Below are 27384 nucleotides of genomic sequence, written 5' to 3'. Positions count from 1 at the left end.
GACAGTGAGGCCGGCCCAGGCTGCAATGTAAACTACAAGCAACGTATCAGCCAGATACCCTTTTAATAGACATCAAAGCAATTCAGGCCACCTTGATATTCTTAGAGCAAAAAATCATGATCAGGGCCGGGTACAGTGGCTCACACCTGTAATCTCAGCACTTTGTGGAGGCAGAGGCAGGTGGATCACCTGAGGTCAGGAGTTCGAGACCAGCCTGACCAACAAGGTGAAACCCTGTCTCTACTAAAAATACAAAAATCAGCCAGGAATGGTGGCAGGGGCCCTGTAGTCCCAGCTACTCAGGAGGCTGAAACAGAATTGCTTGAACCCAGGAGGTGGAGGTTGCAGTGAGCTGAGCTCGTGCCACTGCATGCCAGCCTAGGAGATGGAGCAAGACTCCATTTCAAAAAAAAAAAATAGAATAAAATAAAAAAATTAAAATTAAAATTAAAAATAATAAAAAAAACGAAAAAAAAATCATGATCAGAAGATTACAGAGGCAGCCTACAAGATGTGCTGAACTAGGCCTGGGGATGGTCCCTGCTCTACCCCTCACCAGGGGAGTTGGTCCCCTTCTTAACCTCTCCAGGTTTAATCCCCCACCTGTGAAGGAGACACCACTGGAGCATGGCTTTGATGACCAGACTTTGACTCTTCTGCCAAAGCGGTTTCCACAGCTTGCTCACACCCTCCACTGCCACATGTTCCACAATCCCGGGAACGGAGCAGGCACTGTGCCCTTTTTACACGGCTTGGTGGGGATGGCACAGCTTTGGCACCAGACCCGGCTGCCTCTGCCCCTCACCAGCCTGCAGCCCCAACCTCCCGGCCTCTCTCTCTCACCTCTAAGAGGGGAGAGTGGTGCCCACCTCAGAGTTGACTCGGAGCAGAGAATAGTGGCAAAGAACTCAGCACCACGTCTGGCAGGCAGTAAGGACACCGTAAAGCTGGCTATTGTTAGCGTTCCTGAAGTTGGGCACCTGCGTCTCTAAAACTCCTTCCACTGTAAGTGTCACAGACCCTGGCTCCTTCATAGCTGCCCTGAGCATGAGAGCTGCCAGGAAATAAGGGGCACCACCTCAATCAAAGACCCACTGGCACCCAGGGGAAGGGAGGGGTGATGCCAAGGAGGGGAGGAGCACTGTTCTGCCGGCCTGCAGGCCACACCCAGGGGGACTGGACTCCATTCTCTGCCCCACCCAGCACCCAGCCCCTTTGAGCGCTTTGTGACCTTTTCATCAGAGTTGGTTACCTTGAACTCAAGTCAACATCTTGATACATAAAGCCAGTTGGCCTACATTAGCATGCACCATGCTAATCTCTTGGAATAGATTCAGTTCAGGGCCAAACCCACACAGGGTGGCATCAGAGCCCTGAGATTCAAAGCAACAATCAAGCAGATAGACACAGACTTCCTGGGTCCAAATCCTGTGACACGGTTTGGCTCTGGGTCCCCACGCAAACCTCATCTCGAATTGTAACCCCCACGTGTCGAGGGAGGGACCTGGTGGGAGGTGACTGGATCATGGGAGCAATTTTCCCCACGCTGTTCTCATGATAGGGAGTGAGTTCTCATGAGATCTGATGCTTTAAAAGTGGCAGTTTCCCCTGAGCTCTCTCTCTCTCTCCTGCCACCTTCTGAAGAAGGTTCTTGCTTCTCCTTTGCCTTCCGCCACGATTGTAAGTTTCCTGAGGCCTCCCCAGCCCTGCGGAATAACTGTGAGTCAATTAAACCTCTTTCCTTTATAAATTACCCAGGCTCAGGTATGATCTTTATAGCGGTGTGAAAACACACTAACACATCCTGGCCCTCCACTTTCCAGTTCTGTAACTTCTCTGAGCAAAGTCTGTTCATCTGTAAATACAGTCTCCAGTTCCTAGGATCCAACACGTTGACGTGTGTGAAGCTCTTCAGCAGTCCCCAGAACATACAAACACTAGGTAAGGGGGCACGGCTCAGCTACTCCCATGCTGCGGACACCTGCTCAGTGACCTAAGCAAGCCCTACTCTTCCTCTTCCTTTTGGCCTCGGACTCCTTGCCTGGCCATGCCAAGGGCTGCTCTCTGCTTGTCACAAAGCCACAGGGACTCCACAAAGGCTTTGGTCCCTAGACCAGTTTCCTTCATGTGCAAGTTACACCCCCATGGCTTCGTCAAGGCCAACTCAGCACAGTCTCCTTACCGGTAGGTCGCCACCTCCAGACTGAGGCCGGTCTTCACCTGCAGGAGGTCCTGATAGTCCCGCAGCCAGTCAGCCATGGCCAAGGTGAGGGTTGCCTTCTCATCCTCCAGGCAGTCAATTGCTCTCTAAAGAGAATAGACAGACTTTTAGCAGAGAACTGGAGCTTTACTGGGTCGAACTGAAGGTACCAACAATTCAGGATCGAATTGAAAAACAGACCAGGGTTATTAGCAGACCCGAAAAACACCCAGGGTTATTAAACATGCAGTCACTTGCAGGATGGTTTCCAATGTTGTATCTCTTCCATATGGAAGTTTTTTATTGCATGTGGAACATTTTGATAGGACACTGGCTTCTCTGTTCAGACTCTCTATTAATAATGAATGCTTAGGAGTTTATTCAAATCATCTCTACCATTCAGACATCAGGCTGCTTAGGAAAGCCAGTGCCTCAAACCAGTCACTAAGACGCTATGGAAAATAAGCCAAGACTAGAAATCAGGGGTTTTACAATATTCAAAACGTAAGTCACTCAGAATTGAACTGAAATGTACTCCCCAAAGTCATGATTTCTCCAATAATAAGCAGGTAAACTGATACAGAGTTTTGTTTCACTTAGAAAAGCTACTTTAAGATCATCTGGGGAGAAATGCATTCTGGGCATAAATGACAAAATACAGACTCAGATATAAAACTTCTTTTTGGGCCTGGCGTGGTGGCTCACACCTATAATCCCAACACTTTGGGAGGCCGAAGCAGGCGGATCACTTGAGGTCGGGAGTTCGAGACCAGCCTGGCCAATATGGCAAAACCCTGTCTCTATTAAAAATACAAAAAATAGCTGGGCATGGTGGCGCAGACCTGTAATCCCAGCTACTCAGAAGGCTGAGGAACAGGAATCACCTGAACTCAGGAGGCGGAGGTTGCAGTGAGCCAAGATCATGCCACTGCACTCCAGCCTGAGTGACAGAGCGAGACTCCACCTCAAAAAATAAAATAAAAATAAATAAAACTGCTTTATGAACCGTAATTGCACAGTGCAGCTAGTAAGGGCGTCCTGGGTGCTCCTCGCAGCTCCCCTCACCCCTGGCCGGGTCCCCGACCTGCCTCTCTACCTGGCAAGGAGATACTGCGGCCTTCTGAATCCCAGACATAGACCAGTGCCCACCACATACAAGTCACACAGCACATAGCTGCTCAATTAAATTTAAAATGAAGTGATCAAGATCATATCACCCTCCTCAAAATGTACTATTTGAAGTCGACAGTATCTTCTCAAACAAACATATGGGCTTCAGCTGCACCGATTTCCAGTTTTGTTTTCTTCCTAGTTGTTAATTACTCTGGGGAACAATTAACCAAGCAAGTATTTAAACATTGAAATAAGTCCATGTACTTTTAACTTCTGGTTTGTAATGGGAAGTAACATTATTTCTGAACATCATTAACTAAACTAAGCTAGACCTATAAACATTTATCTTTGTAGAATTCAAATACGGTAAGAGGGAATATTATGTTGATTGCTGCTGGAATCCCTTCACCAAAGGCACCCGGCAAGATGCTGAGGGTCCACAATAAATATGTCTGTGAAACCAAGGAATGAACTCTACAAGATTGCACATGGAATTTCTTTTTGGGTTTTTTGTTTGTTTTTTGAGACAGTCTCGCTCTGTCACCAAGGCTGGAGTGCAATGGCACAATCTCGGCTCACTGCAGCCTCCACCTCCCAGGTTCAAGTGATTCTCCTGCTTCAGCCTCCCAAGTAGCTGGGACTGTATACAGGCGCCTGCCATCACACCCAACTAATTTTTGTATTGTTAGTAGAGACGGGGTTTCACCACGTTGGCCAGGATGGTCTTGAACTCCTGACCTCAGGTGATCCTCCCGCCTCAGCCTTGCAAAGTGCTGGGATTATAGGCACAAGCCACCGCACCCAGCCAGAATTTATCATTTTTCAAAATGCATGATCAGCCAATAAATATTCCCACTTCTCATAACAGTTCTATTTCTATGCCAGTGATGGCTGTTAGGTTCCCTTTGAATATAAAGGGTCCTAAAGTAGTTTAAAACCCCTTAGCTTTTAAAGCAAAGAAGTAAACTTAAAAATCACTGGCTTATGTCCCAGGGTGGAAAAACGATAACAGATCCCACAGCTGGCATTACAAACAGAGAAGCTCACCAAAGAGCAACTGCCAGTCTTGATGTAAGTGACAGCACTGCCACAATTTAGCCACAATATTCACACATTCTATAGTTAAATCTCAATGTCAAAATCCTACATTCCCCTGTTTTAGAGGGAATACAATTCAGGTACAAGGTTCTCATACAAGATGGGCTGTAGGTATGCATGTATGTATGTATGTGTGTCCTTCCTGCTATAGGAAATTTGACATAACTATTACAAATTAAAAATTTATAGTAATTTATTCCTTACAAAGAAGTTCAAATGTTGTTAAACTGCTTAGAAAAAAAATACGATGAAAGCTCTCCAACCACAAACCTCCTGAGCAGGTCAAGAAAGCCTAGTCACGTGGAAGGGGTGTGCAGGAAGATAGTCCTCCCAGAGCACACAGAATAGTTCTGCACCCACAAAATACAAAGAGGAAAATCAAACTGTGTTGAAGCTGGAATAAGTACAGTTTCAGTCACATTTCCATGTGAGTCAGCTCCTCCTAAATTGTCAAAGGAAAATTAGTTGACGTTTGGAAGCAGGAATATAAGACTTAACTGGCTCCCAGCGGTCTCTGCAGAAATCACAACAAACCCTGCTGTGGAATAAAACTTCAGACTTGGGCTCTGCTTGGCCAGTCTGCAAGCTGTGGGTCAGGACAGAGGCACTGGAGCCCCAGACACGGGACGCTACATCTCACCCGAGCAGAGGCAGTTTCACCTAATGCTGCAAAAGCTTGGGAGAGAGGTCACCTTTTTGCTATTTAGAGAACTTTTGGACAGCATCACAACCGATGATGAAATCTTGCTCCACACCAGGAAAGGCATGCTGCTGTCAGTATCAAAATAATTAATTTTCTCTTAGCCAAACTTGAGCTACCGCTCACTGAGCAAGCCTGTGGGACAGTTCACAAATATCACTGTCATTTGCAACCTTGAAAGGTAGAGCTCCAGGGGATTTAAATACTGTGATAACTTCAGCTACACACAAAAATTAAATGTATTCATAACAAGAAGCATGAACTGGATGCCGACGAAGTATTTATAGCTTAGCCCAGACAGCACCCTGAACTCAAGTTATATTTTACAATTCCAGGTGGGTATGTAAGAAGCATCTCAAACTGAACACACGTACATGGAACTTGAATCTCCCACCCAGGCCCGTCCTCCTAACCAATGCCCTGCAGTAGAGCGTACAAGAGGTACCGGAAGTAGCTCCCAGGGTGTATACAATTGGTTCATTCGTTCAACTACCAGCCGTTGAGCATTTAGTGTGCCAAGCGCAGTTCTTCATGGCTGCGGATTCAGCAGTGAAAAATGCCACGTAAAACAAGGAAAGTCCCTTCTTCCAGTTGCTCAGGCCACAACGCCTGAAGTCCACTGTGATTTCTCCCTCTCCCATCACATCCAATCTGGCAGCAAATGCCGTTGGCTTCAACTTGAACGCAGGGCCCCCTCTGAGACCCCTGGTCCAAGCCTCGAGCACTTCCTGCCTGGGTTACTGCGACAGTCTCTGAAGGCGTCCCTGAGTCCACTCAGTCTATTTTTAAAACAGCAGCAACAGTGATTCCATTAAGCCACAGCCAGGCCCCAACTCTCCTCGGCTCAGAACCTCCAGTGGCTTCCCATGGCACTCAAAGTAAATGCCCAAGTCCTGCAGTGGCCACTCTACCCCCTGTTCGCTGTGCCCTAGCCACACCGGCAGCCTGGCTGAGGCATCCCCGAAAAACCACGCGCTGTTTCCACCTGAAGGCCTCTCAGGTCAAGGGACTTTCTTTGTTTTACGTGGCATTTTTCACTGCTGAATCTGCAACCATGAAGAACTGAGCTTGGCACACTAAATGCTCAACGGCTGTTAGCTGAACGAATGAACCAGTTGTATACACCCTGGGAGCTACTTCCAGTACCTCGTTTCACAAATGGGGAAACTGAATTGCAGACAGGTTAAGGAACGTAACCTGCCCAAAGAGCGGCAGAGTCAGAATTCAGGGCCAGGTAGGACAGCTGCAGAGCACTGACCCTTAGAGCTAATCCCATCCTAATCCCACCCCACCTTCCCATCTACAAAAAGCTTTCATTCAATCATGTTTTGGGGGCTTGGAAGCCTTTTCCAAACAGTCAGCCTCAGCAGCTAAGGGCTCACTTTCATGAGCAAAAATCTCAGTGTTTGCAGGGTGAAGCTGGTCTCCACTTTATCGCAAATGTCTTCAAGTGTTTTCTGAAGCCCCCTCCTGCAGCCTGGGTGTGTCACTCAGGCTTTAAGTGATCTAGATCACATTTGGGAACTTGGATGTCAGTTCAGCAAACTCTTCTCGGGCAAATCTGAGGCCAGGCCTGGGGCAGGCCAATGACTACCGCCTCATACAGTGAAGGCGCATGGGCCATCTGGGAAGGACCAGTTTCCCCTCAAGTAGAATCCTAGCAAGCATCTTCCCCCTTGAGCCACAGAAGCTATAGCCAGAGGCAGGGAGAGCCGGGCACAATGTGGCAGCACCCTCTACTGCCTCCAGCTCCTGCCTCCAGGGGAGGGGGGCATTAAAGCACATGGAACACAGAAAAAAAGAAATGAAAGAAAATAGTTTTAATGCCACAACTATTCAGCCAGCTGGAGGGGTCTAAAAGCATTTTAGGACTAGAAATCAGCAGAGTACCTCAGGCTAGCCCTTAGGAAGAGCAATTATCATTATGCTATGAATGCAAGAATACTGGTTAAAGGTTTCTCTCTGATCAAACAGACAGAAAAGAGAAACGGACGCCCAGTGGTCAGTTGCTCAGGCACTAGAGCCTGAGTTGAATCCTGGCTTAACTACTTACTAATCAGGTGACTTATGTGCCTCAGCTTCCTCCTCTGTAAAATGGAGCTTATATTAGTACCCACTTCCTAACACTGGTGTGGGCACTGAGAGTGAATATTTGTGAAGGGCATCTGTGGTACCTGGCGCACACAAAGCACTTGCTAAAGGCTCTTAGTAATAAGATATTTATTACCATATACTAATGCAACCCATTTTTAGGATTTTTTCACTCTCCCCATAGTAAGCTTCTACAGAACCCGAAAAAAATTACAGGCTTGGGGTTAAATCATCCACACTCCCTCTTTCACATACTTCTTAGCATCTCTGTGATTGGTGCTGAATCTTCTGGAATGCAATTTGAAATGGAGTTGACTTAAGTTAACTGAGGGAAGATTCAGTATATGGACAAGGTAGTGACTGGTAACATTTAGTGCAATAAAACCTCTGCAAATTGGAACTGGGAAAAAAAAATGGCCGGGCACATGGCTCACACCTGTAATTTCAGCACTGTGGGAGGCCACGGCAGGTGGATCACTTGAGGTCAGGAGTTTGAGACCAGGCTGGCCAACATGGTGAAACCCTGTATCTACTAAAAATACAAAAATTAGCCAGGCGGGGTGGTGGGATTCTGTACTCCCAGCTACTCGGGAGGCTGAGGCACGAGAATCACTTGAGCCCAGGAAGCGGATGTTGCGGTGTGCCGAGATCAGCCACTGCACTCCAGCCTGGGCGACAGAGCAAGACTCCGTCTCAAAAAACAAAAACCAAAACCAAAAAAAAAAAAAAACCAGGTCCTTATTGACATTTTCCTCACTCTTTGCTTTTAGGAAAAAGCAGCAAATTCCAACAAGAGAGAGGTATCACTGGATGGCAAATGGAGAGTGGGGTCCCAGCCCCACTCTGAGGGCAGGTATGACCTCAGGAAAAGCACTTCCCCGGTGGGCCCTGGAGTCCCTGTGTCAAAGGAGGGCTGGACAGGATTCTAACTGCACTTCAAGTCCCCATGTCTCCTCCAGTCAGGGGAACTCTGCTTTCATATGGCTCACATTACGAGTTCCACTGAAGGTTTCATTAGTGGGGAAAAGGGCTTTGCCGCTAAGAAAGAACACTGGAACCAGAATTTGAAGGTCTGAAATGTGCCAAGTGAGCTGTGGCTGTGAACGCATGGTGACGATTTGGTCCACACAGCGTGGCTCAAAGCAGCATTTTCTAAACCTGCCTGCACAGCACAGACCCCTGAGTTGGTAGCGAGGGTTCCCTACAAAGGGGTTCCCTGGGCAGTAGGTTTGACAGATACTCCTTTTTGGAGAGTCACAATAACCACTGATCAAATCTCCATGAATGCCACATTAAGGCACTTCTTAACTTTCACTCAGCAACGAGTATAGGACCTGTGGAATTCAGACCCCTGGCCACTGTCATTGCGAAGGGACACAAGTGCTCACAAGTGGAAATCGGTACACACTGGGTCAGTCCCTGTCCCTGCTCTAGCTATGGCAAAGCCCCAAGAGAACACTTTGAAAAGTTATGAGGCGGAAGCCAAATAAAACCCACAACTCAAAAGATTAAATCCCAATGTAGTACCATATTGCATTCTATGATTTCCCATCTAGCCTGTAGCTCTTTGCATACTGAAAGTCTAGCGCAGTGCTGGGGACCCAGGGAGAATCAACAGGTATTTTACTCATCACCTGTGGATACCTGTCACATCACCGCAGTCATTCCATATGACAACCCCCATGTTCCTCTCACTTCTAATTTTTAAAAGTCAGTCTCAAATCTTTAACTCACAGCTGCAAACTGTACTCTTAAAATATTTGTGAAATTGTGCAGATGTTATTTCCATCTGTCCTTTTGAGAACTACTGATAGTGTGATTTGGGAATATTTCCAATTCTGGCTGAGGCTGGGCAGGGCGAGGGCCAAACGCTAGGGCTGGACTGGGCATAGTTTACATCAGCCACAGGTGTCACCCCGCCGGTGTCAGAGGGTTTGCTTCCCTGAAATAGTAACTGTTTATATCACTCTGCACTTGTAATAACATCCTGCCAAAGGGCCCCACTTTCCCACAACTTTTACACTACGCAGAGATCTGACGTCAGCGTGTGCTGTGAGCAAAACATCTTCGATCAAGCTCTTTTCTGCATGAGGGTTGCTGCCCCTCCCAAGATCAAACAAGGCAGCCGCCCAGAGAGCCGCAACTGCGGCTTCCAACTGGGAAATCATATTGGCAAAATAAAAACCGTTTTGGAAATTAATTTGAGTTTTCCCCTGAGGAGCGCTATAGACAGCGGGGCTACCACAAGCCGTCACTTCTGCAAGTGAGAGAGGTTTCTCGGTTGACTCTTAGATCTGGGTCTACTGAGTCTACGGAGCACGGAAAATGGAAGGAAAACCTAGAGCTCACAGGGTGGCCTATCAGGATGCGCCCAGTCACGCTTGTCAAGAGTTAAAGCAGCTGCCACCTAACCCCACGACGAGGACGGGGCTATCCGCTAGGACCTGCCGCCCGGCGCTCGCCCGCTGAGTCGACGGACCAGCGGACCGAGTCCGGGTCCCCATGCCATTCGGGCACCCTCTGGGCGGGCCCTACCGGTCCGCGACGCCGCGCCCCTGGTGAAGGGGCCGCTGCCCCACGCCGTCAAGGGCAGGGTGCTGGGGCGACGGCCGCGGGTATGGGGTCAGCGCGCCATCCCCGCGCACGGACCTGCCGCTCCTCGGCCTGTATCCCGTACTCCTCGCGCATCCGCAGCAGCGCGTCCTCCAGCCGCGCGCGCAGCTGCTCCAATCCGAGCGCCTCGCGCCGCAGCGCCTCTGCCTCCTGCGCGCACAGCCGCGTCTCTTCCTCCGCCTGGAGTCTGCTCTCCTGGCCGCGCCGCAGCGCCTCCTCCAGCTCGCGCACCTCGTCCTCGTACAGCTGCACCGTCTCCCGCCACGACTCGGCCACCAGCAGTGCGTAGCTGTCGTGCACCTCCCGCAGGCGTGGCGGGGGCGCGGCGGGGCCGGTGGCGCGGGCGCGGAAATGCATGGTAAGGCTGGCGGCGCGCGCGCGCAGCTCCCGCACGTCGCGTTCGTGGGCCGCGTCGAGGCCTCGGCGCTCGGCCTGCAGCCGGCCCAGCAGCGCCTCGAGGGCGGCGCGCGCGCCCAGCGCCTCCTGCAGCTCGCGCTGCTGCGCACCCAGCTCGGCGTCCAGGCGGCCGCGGGCGGCGCGCTCCTCCGCATCCAGGCGCTGCAGCTCCCGCAGCTCGCGCCTCAGAGCGTCCCGCTCGCCCTCCGCCAGCGCAGTGGCCCAGCTCAGCTCGTCCAGCTGCTGCCGCAAGCTGCGCGCCTCCTCGGCGCAGCGGGCCTGCCCCTCGGCCCACAGGCCCTCTCGCCCGCGCCGGCCGCGCAGCTCCTCCTCCAGGAGTAGGTTTTCGCGCTCCAGCTCCCGCACCCGACACACGTAGTCATAGAGCCGGGCATTGAGCTCCTGCAGCTCGGCCTTCTCGGGGCCCGTCTGCAGCCGCCAGGACAGCATCTTGCCGGGCGTGCGGGGTTCTCGCGGCTGGCCGGCTCCCTCCTGCCCTGGTCTTGTCCCGGTCTTGTCCCCTCCGCCGCGACGCTCCGGCCTCGCCGCTGCCCCGGAGGCCGCAGACTGGGACGCGAGCGGGAGAGCCCAGGCACTTAGCGGACGGGGCGGGCGGACTGGGTGGGCGGCCTGGGCGGGCGGACTGGGCGTGGGCCGCGGCCTCCAGCCAATCAGAGCGCGGCCCGGCGCGGCCTCTTGGGCCGCACAGCGCCCCCTGCCGCACCTTGGCGGCCGCAGGTGGTCGGCGCGGGCAGTCGGGTAGCAGCGGGCGGGGTGGCGGGCTAGCCAGGCCGGGCTCAGCGAAGGGACGCCGGAGAGGGCGTCCTGCTGCTGCCCCGTCACGCGTGCCCGCAGCATACGAGTGTCCTGGCGTTGGTGGATGGAAATAGAAGCCTATTGAGTTGCTGTGGTGCTGGCGATTTTGGAGAGACTTCTTACCCGAGGCCCTGGAGATTGGTGGGTTTTCTATTTTTAAAAACACGATATGGGCCGGGCGCGGTGGCTCAGGCCTATAATCCCAGCATTTTGGGAAGCCGAGGTGGGAGGATCGCTTGAGCCCAGGAGTTCGAGACCAGCCTGAGCAACATAGAGAGACCCTGTCTCTACCAAAAAAAAAAATATATATATATATAGAGAGAGAGAGAGAGAGAGAAAGAGAGAGAGCCTGGCGTGGTGGTGTCACACGCGCTGCTTGGGAGGCTGAGGCGGGAGGATTACTCGAACCCAGGAGTTCAAGGCTGCAGTGAGCCTGATTGTGGCACTGCGCTCCAGCCTGGGCAACAGAAAGAGACCTCATCTCATATATATACATTACACATACATGTGCATTAATTTTTTTTTTTTTTTGAGACAGAGTGTCGCTCTTGTTGCCCAGGCTGGAGTGCAATGGCACGATCTCGGCTCACCACAGCCTCCGCCTCCCGGGTTCAAGCGATTCTCCTGCCTCAGCCTCCCGAGTAACCGGGATTACAGGCCAGCGCCACCACGCCTGGCTAATTTTTTTTTTTTTCTTGTATTTTTGGTAGAGACGGGGTTTCTTCATGTTGGTCAGGCTGGTCTCGAACTCCCGACCTCAGGTGATCCGCCCACCTCGGCCTCCCAAAGTCCTGGGATTACTGGCGTGAGCTACCGTGCCCAGCCTAAATAATCTTTTTAACTTAAAACATAAATATATATCCATTTACCAGTATTTTAATGTGCAAAATACTTCTCTTGATGTCAGTTGACAGGAGTCCCAGTTGCCCTTCTTATACAAGCTACCCTCATAGTACATTACATTTTCCAAAACGAATTTCTTTCATTTGGAGTGAAAACTTAGAGACCATAAAGTGCTCCAAGTACAGAACTTTCTAGACATCTAACATCTCCCCGAACTTTACAAATCTCACACACACACCCGTAATGTGACAGCTGTTTCTTTCCAGCATTTCCCTAAGAAAGTATTCAGTTTAATTGCCATGGAAACCACAGCTCTTTTTTGTACACTTGCATTTCATTAGTTTTCATGGCAGTTATTTATGAATGACAGTTCTCAGTATACGTGTCATTAAGGCTCACAGGGACAAACCAGCTGACCCTTGGTTGGGGTGCCCTTGAACTTGTGGCAACACAAGTGCCCAGGGCGAGACCTGGACGGTCATCCACTGGCCAGAGGGCTCCTCATGGCAGGGCCAGCAGTTAGTGTATTTTACAGATGGCATGGAAAGGTGGACTACTCAGCAAGCTGGTCCAGGGCCTCTGACAAAGCTTCTAGTGCTCTCCTTGTCACAGGCATGAGCCTCCAATCACAAGCAAGGCAGAAAGTGGGCCTTTGTTTTTCTAGAGACCCTATGTTGGAGATCCCATTCTGTAGGTGGTAGAAATTAATATCTTTCAATGAATAATTCCCTGTCCTTTTCTGCTAAAACTAAATGGGGGTGGAAAGTGGGTTTATTCAGTGCTTGGGTTTATTCACCTTGGTGTGGGACAGGGGGATTTGGACCCCCATCACCCCATCATTGTCCATCCTCCCATTCCCCCAGGTGCACACTGACACCTGGCCTTTGCTTGTCAAACAGCAGAGCTGCTGTGGTGTCATCGCCCAAACCTATGTGGAGACCCTGCCGGTCCTGGGCCCCTCTGGGACATTGGGGTGCAGGGGGGCGGCTCTCACAGTTGCCTGGACTCCGCTGCAGCTGTTTGTTCTCAGCTCTTTGACTCCCCACGCTAACGGGTTCTGCTGTCCCACATCCCTGGCTGGGCAGGGGGCAGCCCTGCAGGGTGGGAGAGCCTTCTCAGGGACCAGTGAGTCCCAGCAGGACACTTTGCAGTGACTCATTAGTCTTTCTTTGCCCAGTGCCCTTCAGGGTCTTGGACTTTGAAACTCAAAACCCTTTCCCCCATTTCTGCTGTAAATCCTGTCCCTGAGGAATTGACTGCTCCAGCATACAGCTGCCCTGGTAGGGAAAGAGTTATAGGGGATCAGGAACTAGCAGGGCCGGGAGGTGGGAGGGGGGAAGTACCCCCAGCTACTCTTTCAGGATAATATCCTGCTGCTTCATACTGAATCCTCACAACACTGAAGCTCGGAGGGGTGAAGTGACTAGAAGTATTAGAGTTGTGACCACAAGAGCAGACTTGAGCAGGCAGGGTCTGGCCAGGAAGCAGAGGCAAACTCAGAGGGAAGGGAATGATTGATGGGATGGGGATGGATGGGATGAGGAAGCACCAGGGACCAGCAAGAGCAAGAAGCCAAGAAGCTGTTAGCGCCCTAGGGTGTTGGCTGAGCCTGGAGAAACCCAGAGCGCTGGAAAAGAGGAGCAGAATGGATCCCAGGAGGAGGAAAACCCAGTTCTTCCTTCCTCCAAGCCTCCCTTCTCTTGCCAGTACCTCCCGCTGTGGAAGCCAGAAGTCACAGGAGCCTGGCAGTGGTGCACTGCGGTTGGCTCCCACAGGTTTGTGAGTGCCAACTGTTAAATTTTTAGAATTTTGTGGACCACTTGTTAAGCACAGCCATTATTAAAAATTAATTATAGAAGCTTACAACTAATTATACAAAAAGAGCAAACACATATTCAAAACGTATCACTTCCTCAGTATTTCACTGAATTTTCCTATGATCTGTTCTTGAAGTTATGAATGAGCAGTGGGCCTGCACCATAGAAATGCCATTTAATGTGTACTACCCTACTCCATATTCACTGACATCGTGTTGGTAGCTTGAGTATTTACAACACAGAAATCAGCCAATGACTTGTTTTTGTGGATTTGATGTTTTGTTGATTGCCTAGCCTTTAAAAGCAGTGGAGAGTATGTTAATAGTGCAGATTAAATTTAGTGGTATGTTGTGTCTCTAGCTATTGAATTGTGAATAGCACAAAAACTTGAGGAAATATTTGTCTGGTGTCTCGAAGCTTGTATCCAGATCAGGAAAGAAGTTGCTTCATGGCTGGGTGTGGTGGCTTACACTCGTAATACCAAGACTTTGGGAGGCCAAGGCATGCAGAGCACTTGAGCTCAGAAGTTCGAGACCAGCCTGGACATGGCAAAACCCCCTCTCTACAAAAAATACAAAAATTAACTGGGCATGGTGGCATGCACCTGTAATCCCAGCTACTCGGGAGGCTGAAGTGAGAGGATTCCTTGAGCCCAGGAGATCGAGGTTTTGGTGAGCCATGATTGAGCCGTTGCACTCCAGCCTGGGTAGCAGAGTGAGATCCTGTCTTAACAAAATTTAAAAATACAAAAAAAATTTAAAAAGAAGTTACATCATGATGAAGAATAAATGGAGTTTCTCAGTTATTTCACCTTTGTCTTTCTTGCTAAGGTAAACAAAAATATCAATCAATATTCATGGTGCTGCATTCATTTGTCAACTGTAACCATAAATTCACTAGGAACACCAGAGTTCTGCAAAAATCGATAAAACCATTCTGCCAGAATCAATTTGCTATTTGGAATTTATGATAAGGAGCAGTGTATACTTTATTATTTTTTGCAATAAAAATTTGAAAGCCACATTGCTAACATATTAACAACTATGCATTTTTATTAATAGCTTAATGGCAAAAATAAAAGTCCTGCAATCTTCACTTCTTACTGACATTTTTCTATTCAATAGAATATATATATGTATATATATGTATATATATGTATATATGTATATATGTATATATGTATATATGTATATATATGTATATATATGTATATATATGTGTGTATATATATATGTGTGTGTATATATATATATATATAGTCTTCCAGCTTAGATTACACAGGTGATATCTGGATAGATAGATCATGGGATTCAGTAAAACAGTTTTTACTTTGAATAAAAAAAATGACCTGTAAATTTTTTTTTCTAGAATTGACCTAATACAAAACAAATTGCTCAGGACCCGGTAAGGCACTAGTGTATTTTTATCTTTTTAACCACAGCCCTCTTTCGCAGGCTGAACACCTTAGGGACCATCAACCCCCGGTGGTGTCGTTTCCAGTGAAAACCCAACACCGGGATGTAGCCGGACTGGAGAGAAGAGAGTGACACGTGCGCCCCCTTCCTGCGGCGGATAGATGAACGGTAGGAAGCTCGCGGTCGGGGGTGAAAACACCCGGCCGCTGGGGCAGCGCCGCCCAAGGAGGGTGGAAGGGCGCTGCTCCGGGATGGAGACCAGAGGGGCGGACCCCCCTGAGCCTTCGCTTGAGCGGCGCCGTGGATCGGAAGCAGCGCGGGCCCGCAGCCAGAATTTTACCAAAGTCCAAGAAGCAGGAGGCTGCGCGCGCCGGGGGCTGCAGCCTTTTCCATTAGCCCCTGCTCCGGGCTGGGGAAGCGGGAATAGCGAGTCTTTCCCTACTCGGAGGACCTGGCACAGTGTGGCCTGCGCTCCACGGGGCTCCCAGGCCTGTGCAGTTATTGTGGGGTAGGGCGATTAATAGATCTGCTCTTCCCTCTCCCCCTACCCCAGCTCATTCCTTCTGCTCACTGCCTGAAGGGAAGCCTATGCCCTAGACGAAAAGGAAAGGCCTGACTGGTCTCCAAAATCCAAGACTTTAGGAACTCGGGGAGGACTTCTAGCTGGAAAAAAGTTGGGGAGAAAATCCTGAAGGAAGGCTGAGTAGCGTTGGGTGTCCGCAGAGGCAAGAAAATATTGAAGGAGGGGTGATGGAGTGGAATGGAAGCACAGCCCTGGGTCATAGTGAAGGGAGCTTTGCACCCCTTCCTGGGCAGAGCCCCAGGAGACAGCAAAACCCCAGTTATGTTGTGGGATCCAAGCACCGATCTCACGGGTCCCTTGTGCCCTACTTCCCAGAGGTAGCCTTGGGGAAGTTGTGGGCCTGAGAGGAAGGGCCACGGCATGGCCCAGGATAGCCTTCCTCCATGCCCTCCCCCTGCACCCCGTCTCCCCAAGCCTGAGTGAGGCCAGGGGCCTGAGCACCACCTGGAAGTGGCAGAGGACCGCAGACCTGTGGGAGCCACTCCACCAGCATGGGGCCACGCCAGCAAGGCCACATCCGTCTTTAAGGTTCCTATGTGCAAATTGGGAAAAGGCACCCTTTGTGGGAAGATGGATGAGCCCAGTAGGTGCATGACCTGGTCCGTGGATGGTTCCTTGGTGCTAAGGAAGAGATGCCCTGCCTCAGGGTGGAGGCTGCCCTGCACCCACTTCCATAGCTCAGCAAGGACAGCACAGGTGGGATTTCAGTCCCACTGATCACCCCATCCAGATATGTGTGTGCAGTGAACAAGCCACTTAACTATCCAAAGTGGTCCACTGTCCCAGCCTCTGCCTGTAGGGATGAAGATCTCGGGCTCTCTTGGAAGGCTAGTGGATGCCAGCACTGATGGGTGGCATGAGGACCAGGTGGGCCCCCCGCCCTGGTGCCTTAGCACTGTGTAAGTCCTCAACAGTTCTGGTGCAATCTAGGGAAGGGAATCAGATCTCTAACCCCTTGAATGGATGGGGATTGAGTTTTCATCACCCTGTGCTTATTCCCTGCCTCCCTAAGTTTGTGGACTGAGAGGCACGCTTGCCCCCGACGGGCTTGGCCAGGTAGGAAATGAAGCCAGTGGGAAAGGGAAGTGTGTCGAGCTGGCGGGAAGGGCTGGGCCAGGCACAGTGGTGTGGAGTGGACTGACCCACTTTGCATCCTGGCACTTAGTACCAGCATAAGCTTAGGCATGACAACCCCTCTGAGCCCACCTCCTTATCCATGTAATAGTAATAATGAGAACAAAATAGACCTTCTTATAGAGGTGTTAGAAGGACTAAGCTTTCACGTCCATTGGCCTCAATGGAGAGCTTGTTAAAATGCAGATCCCTGGGCCCCACACACAGAGTTTCAGAGTCAGTAGCCTGGAGTGGGCTAAGCATTAGTCCATTCCCAGGTGAGGAAGATGCTGCCAGGCAAGGACCACAAGGAAACCTCCTGGCTCCCACCATCAGAGTTAGTCCTTGTATAGTCTTGCCACACCAGGCACTGTTCTGAGCTCTTCATGTGGATGAACTCACAATCAGTACAGCAGCCCGTGCAGCGGGTACCATCAGCTCGAGGTGAATGATGTGGAGGCTGAGCCACAGGGTGGTCAGCTTGCCCGAGCCCGTGCAAGTAAAAAGTGGCAGAACCAGGATTTGAACCCTTACCTTACCCACTTTGCCACACTGCCCGTTACGCTGTGTGAGACGTGTTGCACAAGACTTAGCACACCGCACTCAGCAAGTGCTGGTCATCTTCATGGGAGAAGTCCTGGAGCCCAGAATCACATGGAGGCCACCGGTCAGAGGTCTGTCTCCAGAAGGCCAGGGAGAGAGGCTGAAGAGTCAGGGCACAGATGCAGATGATGGCAGCTCCGCAGGGTCTGAGACCAGCTGGGTCTTGCGAGCAGGAGGACAGGGACGAGCTAGTCCTTGAGCCTCCCAGACTCAGTTTCCTCATCTGTAAAGTAAGGATAACCCCTCCCTCATAGGATCGCTACAAGGAATAAGTAAGATGAGAATGTAAAGGCCTCAGGACACAGCGTCTTCATGCTCTGTCTCACTCCAAAATCCGAATCCAGCCACTCTTGCTCAGAGCCCACAGTGTCCCCACTCTGTCACAGCTCTTCTGGCTATTTTGGGTGGGTAGATCATTTGTCACTGTTTCATAGGAGCACAGCAGGTGTTTGTTGGGGTATAGGCTGCCTTTTCAGAAGGTACAAAAATAGCATTTGTCACATAAAAAAAAATGCAGTAATTTAAGCTGCACAACTTCCCTCTCTTAATTTGAAAAGTCATGTCATAATCATTACAAATGAACTTGGGAAGAGCCCCAAGTGACAAAGAAACATCCCCTGTTTAATCTTCCCAACAGGGACAAGACTTCTCACTTCCACTGAAGAACTAAAAAAAGAATAATTTGCCTTCAAAGAACAGCATATTTGCTCTCCCTGCCCTTAGAAGCACATTTTCTGTGGAGTTTGTTGGTGGTGTTCATGATAGGGTAACTCGAAAGCTAGTTTTTGAGTCCCCTCTGTGTGCCTGGTGCTGGGCTGGGCCCTGGGAACACAGAAAGGAGAAAGACACAGCCGTTTTCCTCATAGACCCGGGGCCTGGGGAGGCCAGAGAGCTTGGGGAGGTTGCTCTCTTCCCCCATCGCTGTCACAAGTGCCTGCTTCTCCCTAATTGCCACCCACCAGTCATTTAGCCACTCACCTCTTCTCTGTCTACCTGCTGCTGCTCCAATCCAATCTCATGGCTTTAAATACAGTAACATGCCAGTGATCCTCGGATGTGTCGCTGCAGCCCAGACTGCTGTTCTGACCCCGCTGTGTCTTGGGCAGGGCTCTGTGGATGACATGACCCCCATAGATCCCTACTCTAACACGGGGGCCATGGTGGTGCTATGGGTCCCTGGGTATCCGCATCAATTTGGACGCCACAGTAGGAACCAACCATCCTGAAAAGAAATGAGTGCTCGCGTCCTAACTGGCTGCAGTCGCTCTGGGGAAGGACCAAGGCTCTCACTTGCCATAGAGGTTGTCGGGTCCTTTCAGCCAGTGTGTTCTGGTGGCTCAGGGTCAGAAAACTGGATCATAACTTGGCTTAGAAGTGTGTTTGATTATATATATACTTGGGGATGTTTCTGCCGGCAGCCCATTTATCTTTCCCCTAGGAACACCATGTTCTATGAGTCACAGATCCCTCAGATCCCTGAGTCTGTAGAACCCTTAGTTCACTCCCCACCCCCATGGCCATTCCAACTTTGCAGCTCATAACAGTAATTATACTCACCTTTTTTATGAGACTTATGGGCTGCCATCCGCCCTCGGCTAGGCCTGTAGCCAGTGGCTCTCAAAGTCTAGTATCTGGATGAGCAACAGCAGCATCACCTGGGAACGTTTTAGAAATGTACACTCTCTAGCCCCGGCCCAGACCTGCGGATGAAACCTTGCGTGTTTTGACAAGCCTCCAGTTGATTTGAATGCATGCTAGTTTGAGAGCCACTGCTGCGTCTTCTCATGCCCACCAGAGAGGCCAGCTCTGTAACAGCGTCTCTTCTGTCAGTCCCTCCCCTCCAGAGGACAGGTACCACTCAGCTTCTCAATGGGGTGGTGCCCCTCACCAGCTGCTTCCTTATCACTGTGATAGATGGAGGATCCTCCAGGCCTCCCAAGGAACGTAGCTAGCCTGGTGGGTTTTCTGGTCTTACGCTCACTTCTCTGATATTTGTTCCTTCCCTCCTGCATTGTGTGTCCTGGCATCTCTACTTCATTCATTTAATGTGTACTATCCCTTTCCCAGGCTTCCCAGGGCTACCCCAGCAGCACACTAGCAGCTGCCCAAGGCCCTTGCCAGGGAGTGAATCCTTGTCGCAGGACACTGCCCCCACACCAACAACTCTCCCACACTCCAGCCATACAGCCTTGACCCACAAGCCCACCTTGACTCAGCACCTTACAGACCACCTATCCTCCCATTCCCAGGCTTTCCGCTCCAGTCCCTGCTGACATGCATGAATCAGGTTGTGTAGCACCTTTGCTGTATAATTCCCCTACTTCCTGAGCTGGCCCAGTACTTCCCAGCTGGGCTTGCTGAGGTTGGACGTTAGATACAGATCTGGTGGCCAGGAGAGAGGTGCTGGTGGACCACGAAGGGAAGGCATTGTCTTGTAAAGCCCCTGCCTAACATTTGTGGCCTCTGCATAGTCTTCTGGCAGAAGTTGGTGGTGGGGGGCAGGGGCCTATATTCCTGAAAGGGGGAATGGGTCACTTCTGCAGGGGAATCTGGAGATCCTTGGTTCTTACCTGCAGTCCCCAAATACCCCCATCCCAAGTCTCACAGTCCCACTCCTTTCCCTTCAGAGCCCTGGCTTTGACATTAGAGACTTGCCTAGAATGAGAACTCAGCCTCTCTTACAATTAGAAGCTGTGCCTGCTCTTCCATTCTCTCTGCCTTCTGCCTGCAGGGGGTGAGGGTCTCTTTAAAGGCAGCCAAGTAGGCCCTGTGACTCTCACAATTGGCTGTAAATCACTGAGCAACAGATCTGAGACTGACATTTTCTCTCTTAATGAGTTAGTGGCACTTAGCAAAAGTCACTTGATTTTACAGTCCTTCTAGTTACTGTTTCCTCCAAACCTCTCAAGAGCCCGTGGGATTTTACCCTTTCACCTGCCTCCGCTTCTGCTGTATCTTGTCCCAGTTCGTTAAGTGTGAAGGTCTCAGCAGCCACACCTCGCCAGCATGCCGGGAACTCTCAATACTCCTCTACCCATTAGCAATAAACAATCCAAAAATTCAGTTAATATTCATTTACTGTTTTTATTTTTGTGTAAATGGAACTTTAATTTAGAAGTTCCATCCATGGCTGGGTATAGTGCCTCACGCCTGTAATCCCAGCACTTTGGGAGGCTGAGGTGGGCAGATCATTTGAGGTCAGGAGTTTGAGACTAGACTGGCCAACCTGGTGAAACCTCGTCTCCACTAAAAATACAAAAAAAAAATTAGCTTGGCGTGGTGGCAGGCACCTATAATCCCAGCTACTAGGGAGGCTGAGGCAGAAGAATCACCTGAACCCGGGAGACGGAGGTTGCAGTGAGCTGAGATAGTGCCACTGCACTCCAGCCTGGGCGACAGAGCAAGACTCCATCTCAAAAAACAAAAAACAAACAAAAAAAGAAGTTTCATTCATAATATAAAAAAATTACTTAGGAATAAATTTAACAAAAGAAATTCAAGACTTACACCCTGAAAATGACCAAACATTCTTAAGATACATTTTTAAAGAGACCTAAACTGATGGAAAGACAGCCTGTGTTCATGGATTAGAAGATTTACTATTGTTAAGATAGCAACACACATACATACACACACATACACACATGCACACACATGTAATCCGTGTCTACAGGCATGTCTGTATTTATTTCTCTATGTATCTAGCTGGCTGTCCACACACAAGTTCATACTGATGCCTCCAACTCCCATCCACAAGGATCGTTCTAGACTTCCTTCCCTTATTTCTCATTTGTAACTTCTTTCTCCAGCAGTGAGAAGCCTGGCTCTCATTACCTATCGTATAGTTTTTTATTTGTTCACCCCTTGTGTATATGTAAAGTAGTTTCTCCATAGTCTTTTCAAAACCTAAATCAGATCAGTCCTTCGCTCAAAACCCTCCCATGCCTCCCCATTTCTTTTAGAGTAAACCCAAAGCCCTGGACATCTGACCTACAAAGCCCTACGTGCTGTGGATCCTCAATACATATTGATCAACTCACCCCTCCTTGTGCTTCTGCCCTATATTCGTTGGCCCCCCTTGTACATGACAGGCTAGGTGATGGAAGGAGACTGACTGAGAAGGGGAACAGGAACCTTCTTGGTAAAACAGAACTCTTCCACATCTTGACTTGCGTGGTGGTAACACAACTATACATTCTAGTTCCTTAAGCTGCACACTAAAAATTAGTAAATTTTGGCCAGGCGCGGTGGCTCACGCCTATAATCCCAACACTTTGGGAGGCCAAGGCAGGCGAATCACAAGGTCAGGAGATCGAGACCATCCTGGCTAACACGGGGAAAACCTGTCTCTACTAAAAATACAAAAAATTAGCCGGGCGTGGTGGCGGGCGCCTGTAGTCCCAGCTACTTGGGAGGCTGAGGCAGGACAATGGTGTGAACCTGGGAGGCGGAGCTTGCAGTGAGCCGAGATCGTGCCACTGCACTCCAGCCTGGGTGACAGAGCGAGACTCCATCTCAAAAAAAACAATAGTAAATTTTAGTTACATATACTACAATAAAGTTGATTTTTTTAAAGAGACGTTTATCTCGGCCAGGCGGGGTGGCTCACGGCTGTAATCTCAGCTCTTTGTGAGGCCAAGGCAGGTGGATCACCTGAGGTCCAGAGTTCAAGACCAGCCTGGCCAACATGGTGAAATGCCATCTCTACTAAATATAGAAATTAGCCAGGCATGGTGGCATGCACCTGTAATCCCAGCTACTTGGGAGGCTAAGATAGGAGAATTGCTTGAACCCAGGAGACAGAGGTTGCAGTGAGCCGAGATGGCGCCACTTCACTCCAGACTGGGTGACAGAGCAAGACTCTATCTCGCAGGAAAAAAAAAAAAAAAGAGACATTTATCCCAAGAAGTGCTATCTACAGTATCATTTGAAATGTTAGTTTTATGTTTCTAAAGTACTTTGAAGTACTTTGGGAGGCTGAGGCAGGAGGATCACTTGAGGCCAGGAGTTCAAGACCAGCCTGGGCAACATAGTGAGGCCTCATCTCTTACTAAACATAAAAAACTTGGCTAGGCGTGGTGGTGTGCCTGTAGTCCCAGCTACTCAGAAGGCTGAGGCAGGAGGATCGCTTGAGCCCAGGAGTTTGAAGATGCAGGGAGCTGTGATCACCACTGCACTCCAGCCTGGGTGACAAGCAAGACCCTGTTTCCAAAAATAAAATATTTTAACAAAAATAAAGTAGATAAAACACAAACTGTTTTGTCAGTGACCACATCAAAAGGAAATACATTTTTCATTGCACACACATGCAAGTAACTGAAACAAAAGTTCTACAAAGCATTACTTATCCCTCCAATGTTTTAATCTCCTTTTTAGTGCTGGATTGGTGCCACAAATTTAATATCATGACTCACTAATGGATCTTGCTTTATAATTTCAAAACCCTTCATTCAAATGATGCCGTCTACATGTTAGTCAATTACATGGGCCTGGCATTCATCAACACCTGTGGGTTTTCTTTTCTTTATTTTTTTTGAGACGGATCTCACCCTGTCGCCCAGCCCAGCCTGGAGTGCAGTGGCGTGATCTTGGCTCACTGCAACCTCCACCTACCAGGTTCAAGCAATTATCTTGCCTTAGCCTCCTGAGTATCTGGGATTCCAGGCACCTGCCACCACACCCGGCTCATTTTTGTGTGATTAGTAGAGACGGGGTTTCACCAAGTTGGCCAGGCTGGTCTGGAACTCCTGACCTCAGGTGATCCGCCCACCTCAGCCTCCCAAAGTACGAGATTATAGGCATGAGCCGCCATACCCGGCCCACCTGTGAGCTTTCTAAATGTGGTGGACAATGAGTCTGATTGAACACATCTGTAATGGGCCTCCGCTGGCCACCCCTCCACTCCCACCTTCCTGAAGGCTCCTGGCCTGTGGTTGAGGAAAATGCTGCCCTCAACTCAAGCCCACCCTTTCTAACCTCTTACCACCTCCTCAATAGTAAATTTCCTACATCAACTCGCAAGCGGCTAAATCAGCAGGCAAGGATAATTTATGGACTCACAAACTACTTGAAATTGTTTTTGCACTGTATTGGGGGATTGTCTGGATGACGTCGATAGCTATGGTCAGGAAGCTGGTTTCAATTTCTCGATCACAAAGTGTCAGCATCATCAATAAAAATGTCAGTGGCAGCCAAGGCAACTGAAGCTCTTACAAAGGCTACCAAGGCCCTCCTTCCAGATAGCCCCGAAGTTTAGTCATCAACAGCCAAAAGGGTAACTCAGAGCTGGAGCCTTTGATTAATACTGCCATAGTTGAAGCTCACAGAGTTAGATTTGGAGACATCGGGGTTAAATCGTGGACTCTCAGCCTAGCCCCACCCCATTCATCCCCATCTGCCTAAATCCATGTATACTTCAAGGCCCAACTCAGATGTTACCTCCTCCGCAAAGCCTGCCCTGAGGGTGGCAGTGGAAATCAGGCCTGCCTTTGAACTGTCAAGGGTGTTCAGTTGTAACTTTCTGATGAAGTGTGCTCCATTCTACTGGGTAATCTCATTCAGTATATTCCACTCCACACCACTCCTGTGACCTTGTGGTCAGGGACCATGATTGTATTCTTTATCCTGGAATCTCCATGCTGCCTAGTCCGGTTCTTGCTTTTGGTAAGCACTGAATGAGTAAAATATGTGGCTGCTAAATTGCAATGTTTTAAAATATAGAAAGTCTGGGTTCAAGTTCTGGTTTGGTGATTAACCTCTGGTGTGATGTTGGCCAACTCGTTCAGAGGTTATAACTCTCGGACCTTAGCTTCCTTAGGTGTCATTAAGGGAACAGGATGCCACTATTTCTAAGATTCTGGGGTAGCCAGCCTCCAAGACAGTGCCCAGTGATCCCCATCTCCTGTCGTTACTTCGTCATTGTACCTAGGGTGGTCGGTATGTCAGTTCTGATAATGGATTATAAAAGGTACTATGGGCCAGGCGCAGTGGCTTACGCCTGTAATCTCAGCACTTTGGGGGGCCGAGGTGGGCAGATCAAGAGTTTGAGACCAGCCTGACCAACATGGTGAAATCCCATCTCTGCTAAAAATACAAAAATTACCTGGGCGTGGTGGCGCATGCCTGTAATCACAGCTACTCAGGAGGCTGAGGCAGGAGAATTGCTTGAACCCAGGAGGCGAAGGTTGCAGTGAGCCGAGATTGTGGCACTGTACTCCAGCCTGGGTGACAGAGTGAGATTCCCTCTCAAAAAAAAAAGGTACTGTGGCTTCCTTCTTGGTCATTCTCTCTCTGCTTTGGATCCCTCACTCTGGGAGAAGTTAGATGCCATGTCATTGGCACCCTTTGGAGATGTAGCCAGTGAGTAACTGAAGCCTCTGGCCCACAGCCTGTGAGGAACCAAGAGCTGCCAGCAACCATGCAAGTGAGCCTGGAAGTGGATTCACCAGCCCCAGCCAATCCCTGAGACAACTGCAGCCGTGGCCCAGCTTGACTGCAGCTCCATGTGAGAATCGGAGCCCAAGCAACCCAGCTAAGCCACTCTTGGATTCCAGACCCTCAGAAGCTGTGAGATAATAAATATTTGCTGATTTGAGGTCCTTTGTTACACAGCAATAGATAACTCATACAAATTGTTTCTGGCTCTACAATTCTATAAGCGTGAAGTCCCTGAAATATAGCTATTGCATTCAGGAAAAGCCTGATTTACAGCAATTGTCAATCCTTCCCCTCCTGCCCCCAGCCAGAATCATAAAGAGATAATACAAAATATGTCAAAACATATTGTAGAATCACAATGTTTATTTTATTTGTTTTTATAAGAGTTCCCAAAGCCTTGTTGATTTTGCTTCGCTGAATCCTTTATTTAACAAATGAAGGTGGAAATCCAGATACATTAGGTGATTGGAAGAATGCAAATGTGTTTCACTTTCACAACATTTGCAATTCCTCGGTGGTGAATGAAAATGAGGTACAGGCTTGCTTTGTTTCACTTCCGCCTCATCATGAGAAATGCATCTTGAGAGGTGGTAATACTTGCACATGTCTCCCCAGGCAGCCATGGGCCCAGGGAACTCTCAGGGGAGAAGAGCGAGTGCAGCTTGCTAAGTCACCTCCAGAAAAATAGCTGAAGGTTGGAAACAGACAGCTGGGCAATGGGGCTACCAGGTCAGACTGGATTAACAGAAGACTTTTGACAGGACAGGTGACAAGAAGTGATTTTCTGTTTAAAATGGAGACCATCCATGATAAACAGGGGGCTGGGAAGGAAATTAAGAGCATGGAGGGTGGGTTCAGGAGGCATGTGTCTTCTCTGGCTGTGGTTTGAGCCCTGGTGGTTCCCCAGATGAAAACAAGCAGCTGGTGGCCTCATCAGCTGATGACAAAGGCTGATGACAAGTGCAGGGATGAGTTTGGAAAGATGGTAAGAAGGGGCTGGAAGAGGAAAGAGAATGCTGAGGGTGATAAAGCACATTTGGAGGGCAAGGGTCTGTTCTGCCCACTATGGGTCTCTAGATTTGGTGTTCCATGGAAGAGACCCTCAACATAGGTTTGTTGAAAGGATGGGAGTGCATGTGAAAATGAAATTAGGAAAAGGGGCACGGTGGCTCACACCTGTAATCCCAGCACTTCGGGAGGCTGAGGCGGGCAGATCACCCGAGGTCAGGAGTTTGAGACCAGCCTGGCCAACATGGCAAAACCCTGTCTCTACTGAAAATACAAAAATTAGCTGGGCGTGGTGGCGCATGCCTGTAATCCCAGCTGCCTGGGAGGCTGACACAGGAGGATCACTTGAACCAGGGAGGCGGAGTTTGCAGTGAGCCGAGACCATGCCACTGTTCTGCAGCCTGGGTGACACAGTGAGACTACGTCTCAAAAAAAAAGAAAAGAAATTAGGAAAAATAAGAAAAGAGGTGTGGATGGGTGGGAGATGACTCTGGAAGATTAAAAGTGTGTTGCTCTGAAAGCATTTGCTTTATCAAATGGGCTTTTGTTGCAGTATTTTCTTATTTAAGTAATGTGGTCATTTAGATAAACCCCATCTTGAACTTAATAATTGCCTCTTGAATCAAAAAGATTGAAGCCGCCATGCCCATATTCCCGGCTACTCAGAAGGCTGAGGCAGGAGGATCACTTGGGCCCAGGAGTTCAAGGCCAGCCTGGGCAACATAGCAAGACCCCATCTCAAAAAAAAAAAAGATCTAAATAGTCTTAACTGGTTGGGGAGCTTTGGACTTTTTGGTGTTGCTGTGGAATAAAGGAGAAGTATGGGTAAGAAACAAGATGTGTGAGGCTGGAGGGAAGAGGGAGAAGCTGATGGGATGCCCAGTCTGAGAGTCAAGTCTTTTAGGGGACTTAAGACCAGAGAGTTCTTTTTTTATTATTATTGTTTTAGACAGAGTCTTGCTGTGTCACCAGGCTGGAGTACAGTGGTGCAATCTCGGCTCACTGAAACCTTCACCTCCCAGGTTCAAGCAATTCTCCTGCCTCAGCCTCCCGAGTAGCTGGGACGACAGGCACGTGCCACCACACCCAGCTAATTTTTTGTATTTTTAGTAGAGACGAGGCTTCACCATGTTGGCCAGGATGGTCTTGAGCTCTTGACCTCATGATCTGCCTACCTCGGCCTCCCAAAGTGCTGGGATTACAGGTGTGAGCCACCGCGCCCGGCCAAGACCAGAGAGTCGTTTGGCTGCAAACCTCCTATTGATTTCAGCAAACCTGGCTACTTCACCAAGATCACTGCGGTAGCTTCCTTGCTCCTTCCAAGAGATCCCTTTCCAATTGCTGGACCACACAGAGCTGAACGCACTGCTGCTCCACCATGTGAGTTTTCCCTTTGTGAATGAAATAAAGACATGCTTGGGGAGTGAATAGCAGAAAAACCCATCAAAATGGAAATACTGTACTAGGGAACGGAATTCCAGAAGATAAAGGAACTCGGTATTTTTTGGTGTATTAAAGAGCAATTTCTCCTCCTTTAT

At 49.4% G+C, this 27384-nt stretch overlaps 1 protein-coding gene and 1 long non-coding RNA gene across 3 annotated transcripts in view; one reads left to right on the top strand and one right to left on the bottom strand.

Annotated features, from left to right (window-relative positions):
* The window catches only part of SYNM (synemin), a 30883-nt gene extending 19718 nt beyond the window's left edge, over positions 1-11165 (bottom strand). The window contains exons 1-2 of one of the 2 annotated variants that reach the window (XM_034939483.3): positions 9852-11165; positions 2183-2307 (exon numbers count right to left, since the gene is read on the bottom strand). In XM_034939483.3, the coding sequence (XP_034795374.3) occupies positions 2183-2307; positions 9852-11069 (1343 nt within the window). In that variant the 5' untranslated portion in view covers positions 11070-11165. The remainder of the gene's footprint in view (positions 1-2182; positions 2308-9851) is intronic. The other variant, XM_034939484.3, reaches the window with a different exon arrangement.
* Positions 10037-26943, top strand: LOC134729108 (uncharacterized). The gene is made up of 3 exons (XR_010109994.1): positions 10037-10173; positions 15142-15270; positions 24789-26943. It is a non-coding gene; the product is annotated as an uncharacterized LOC134729108 (long non-coding RNA).
* The last annotated feature ends 441 nt before the right edge of the window (positions 26944-27384 follow it).

Source organism: Pan paniscus, chromosome 16 (genome assembly GCF_029289425.2).
Source record: "Pan paniscus chromosome 16, NHGRI_mPanPan1-v2.0_pri, whole genome shotgun sequence".
Taxonomy (NCBI): Eukaryota; Metazoa; Chordata; class Mammalia; order Primates; family Hominidae; genus Pan; species Pan paniscus.
This window is presented reverse-complemented; position numbering and strand designations above follow the sequence as displayed.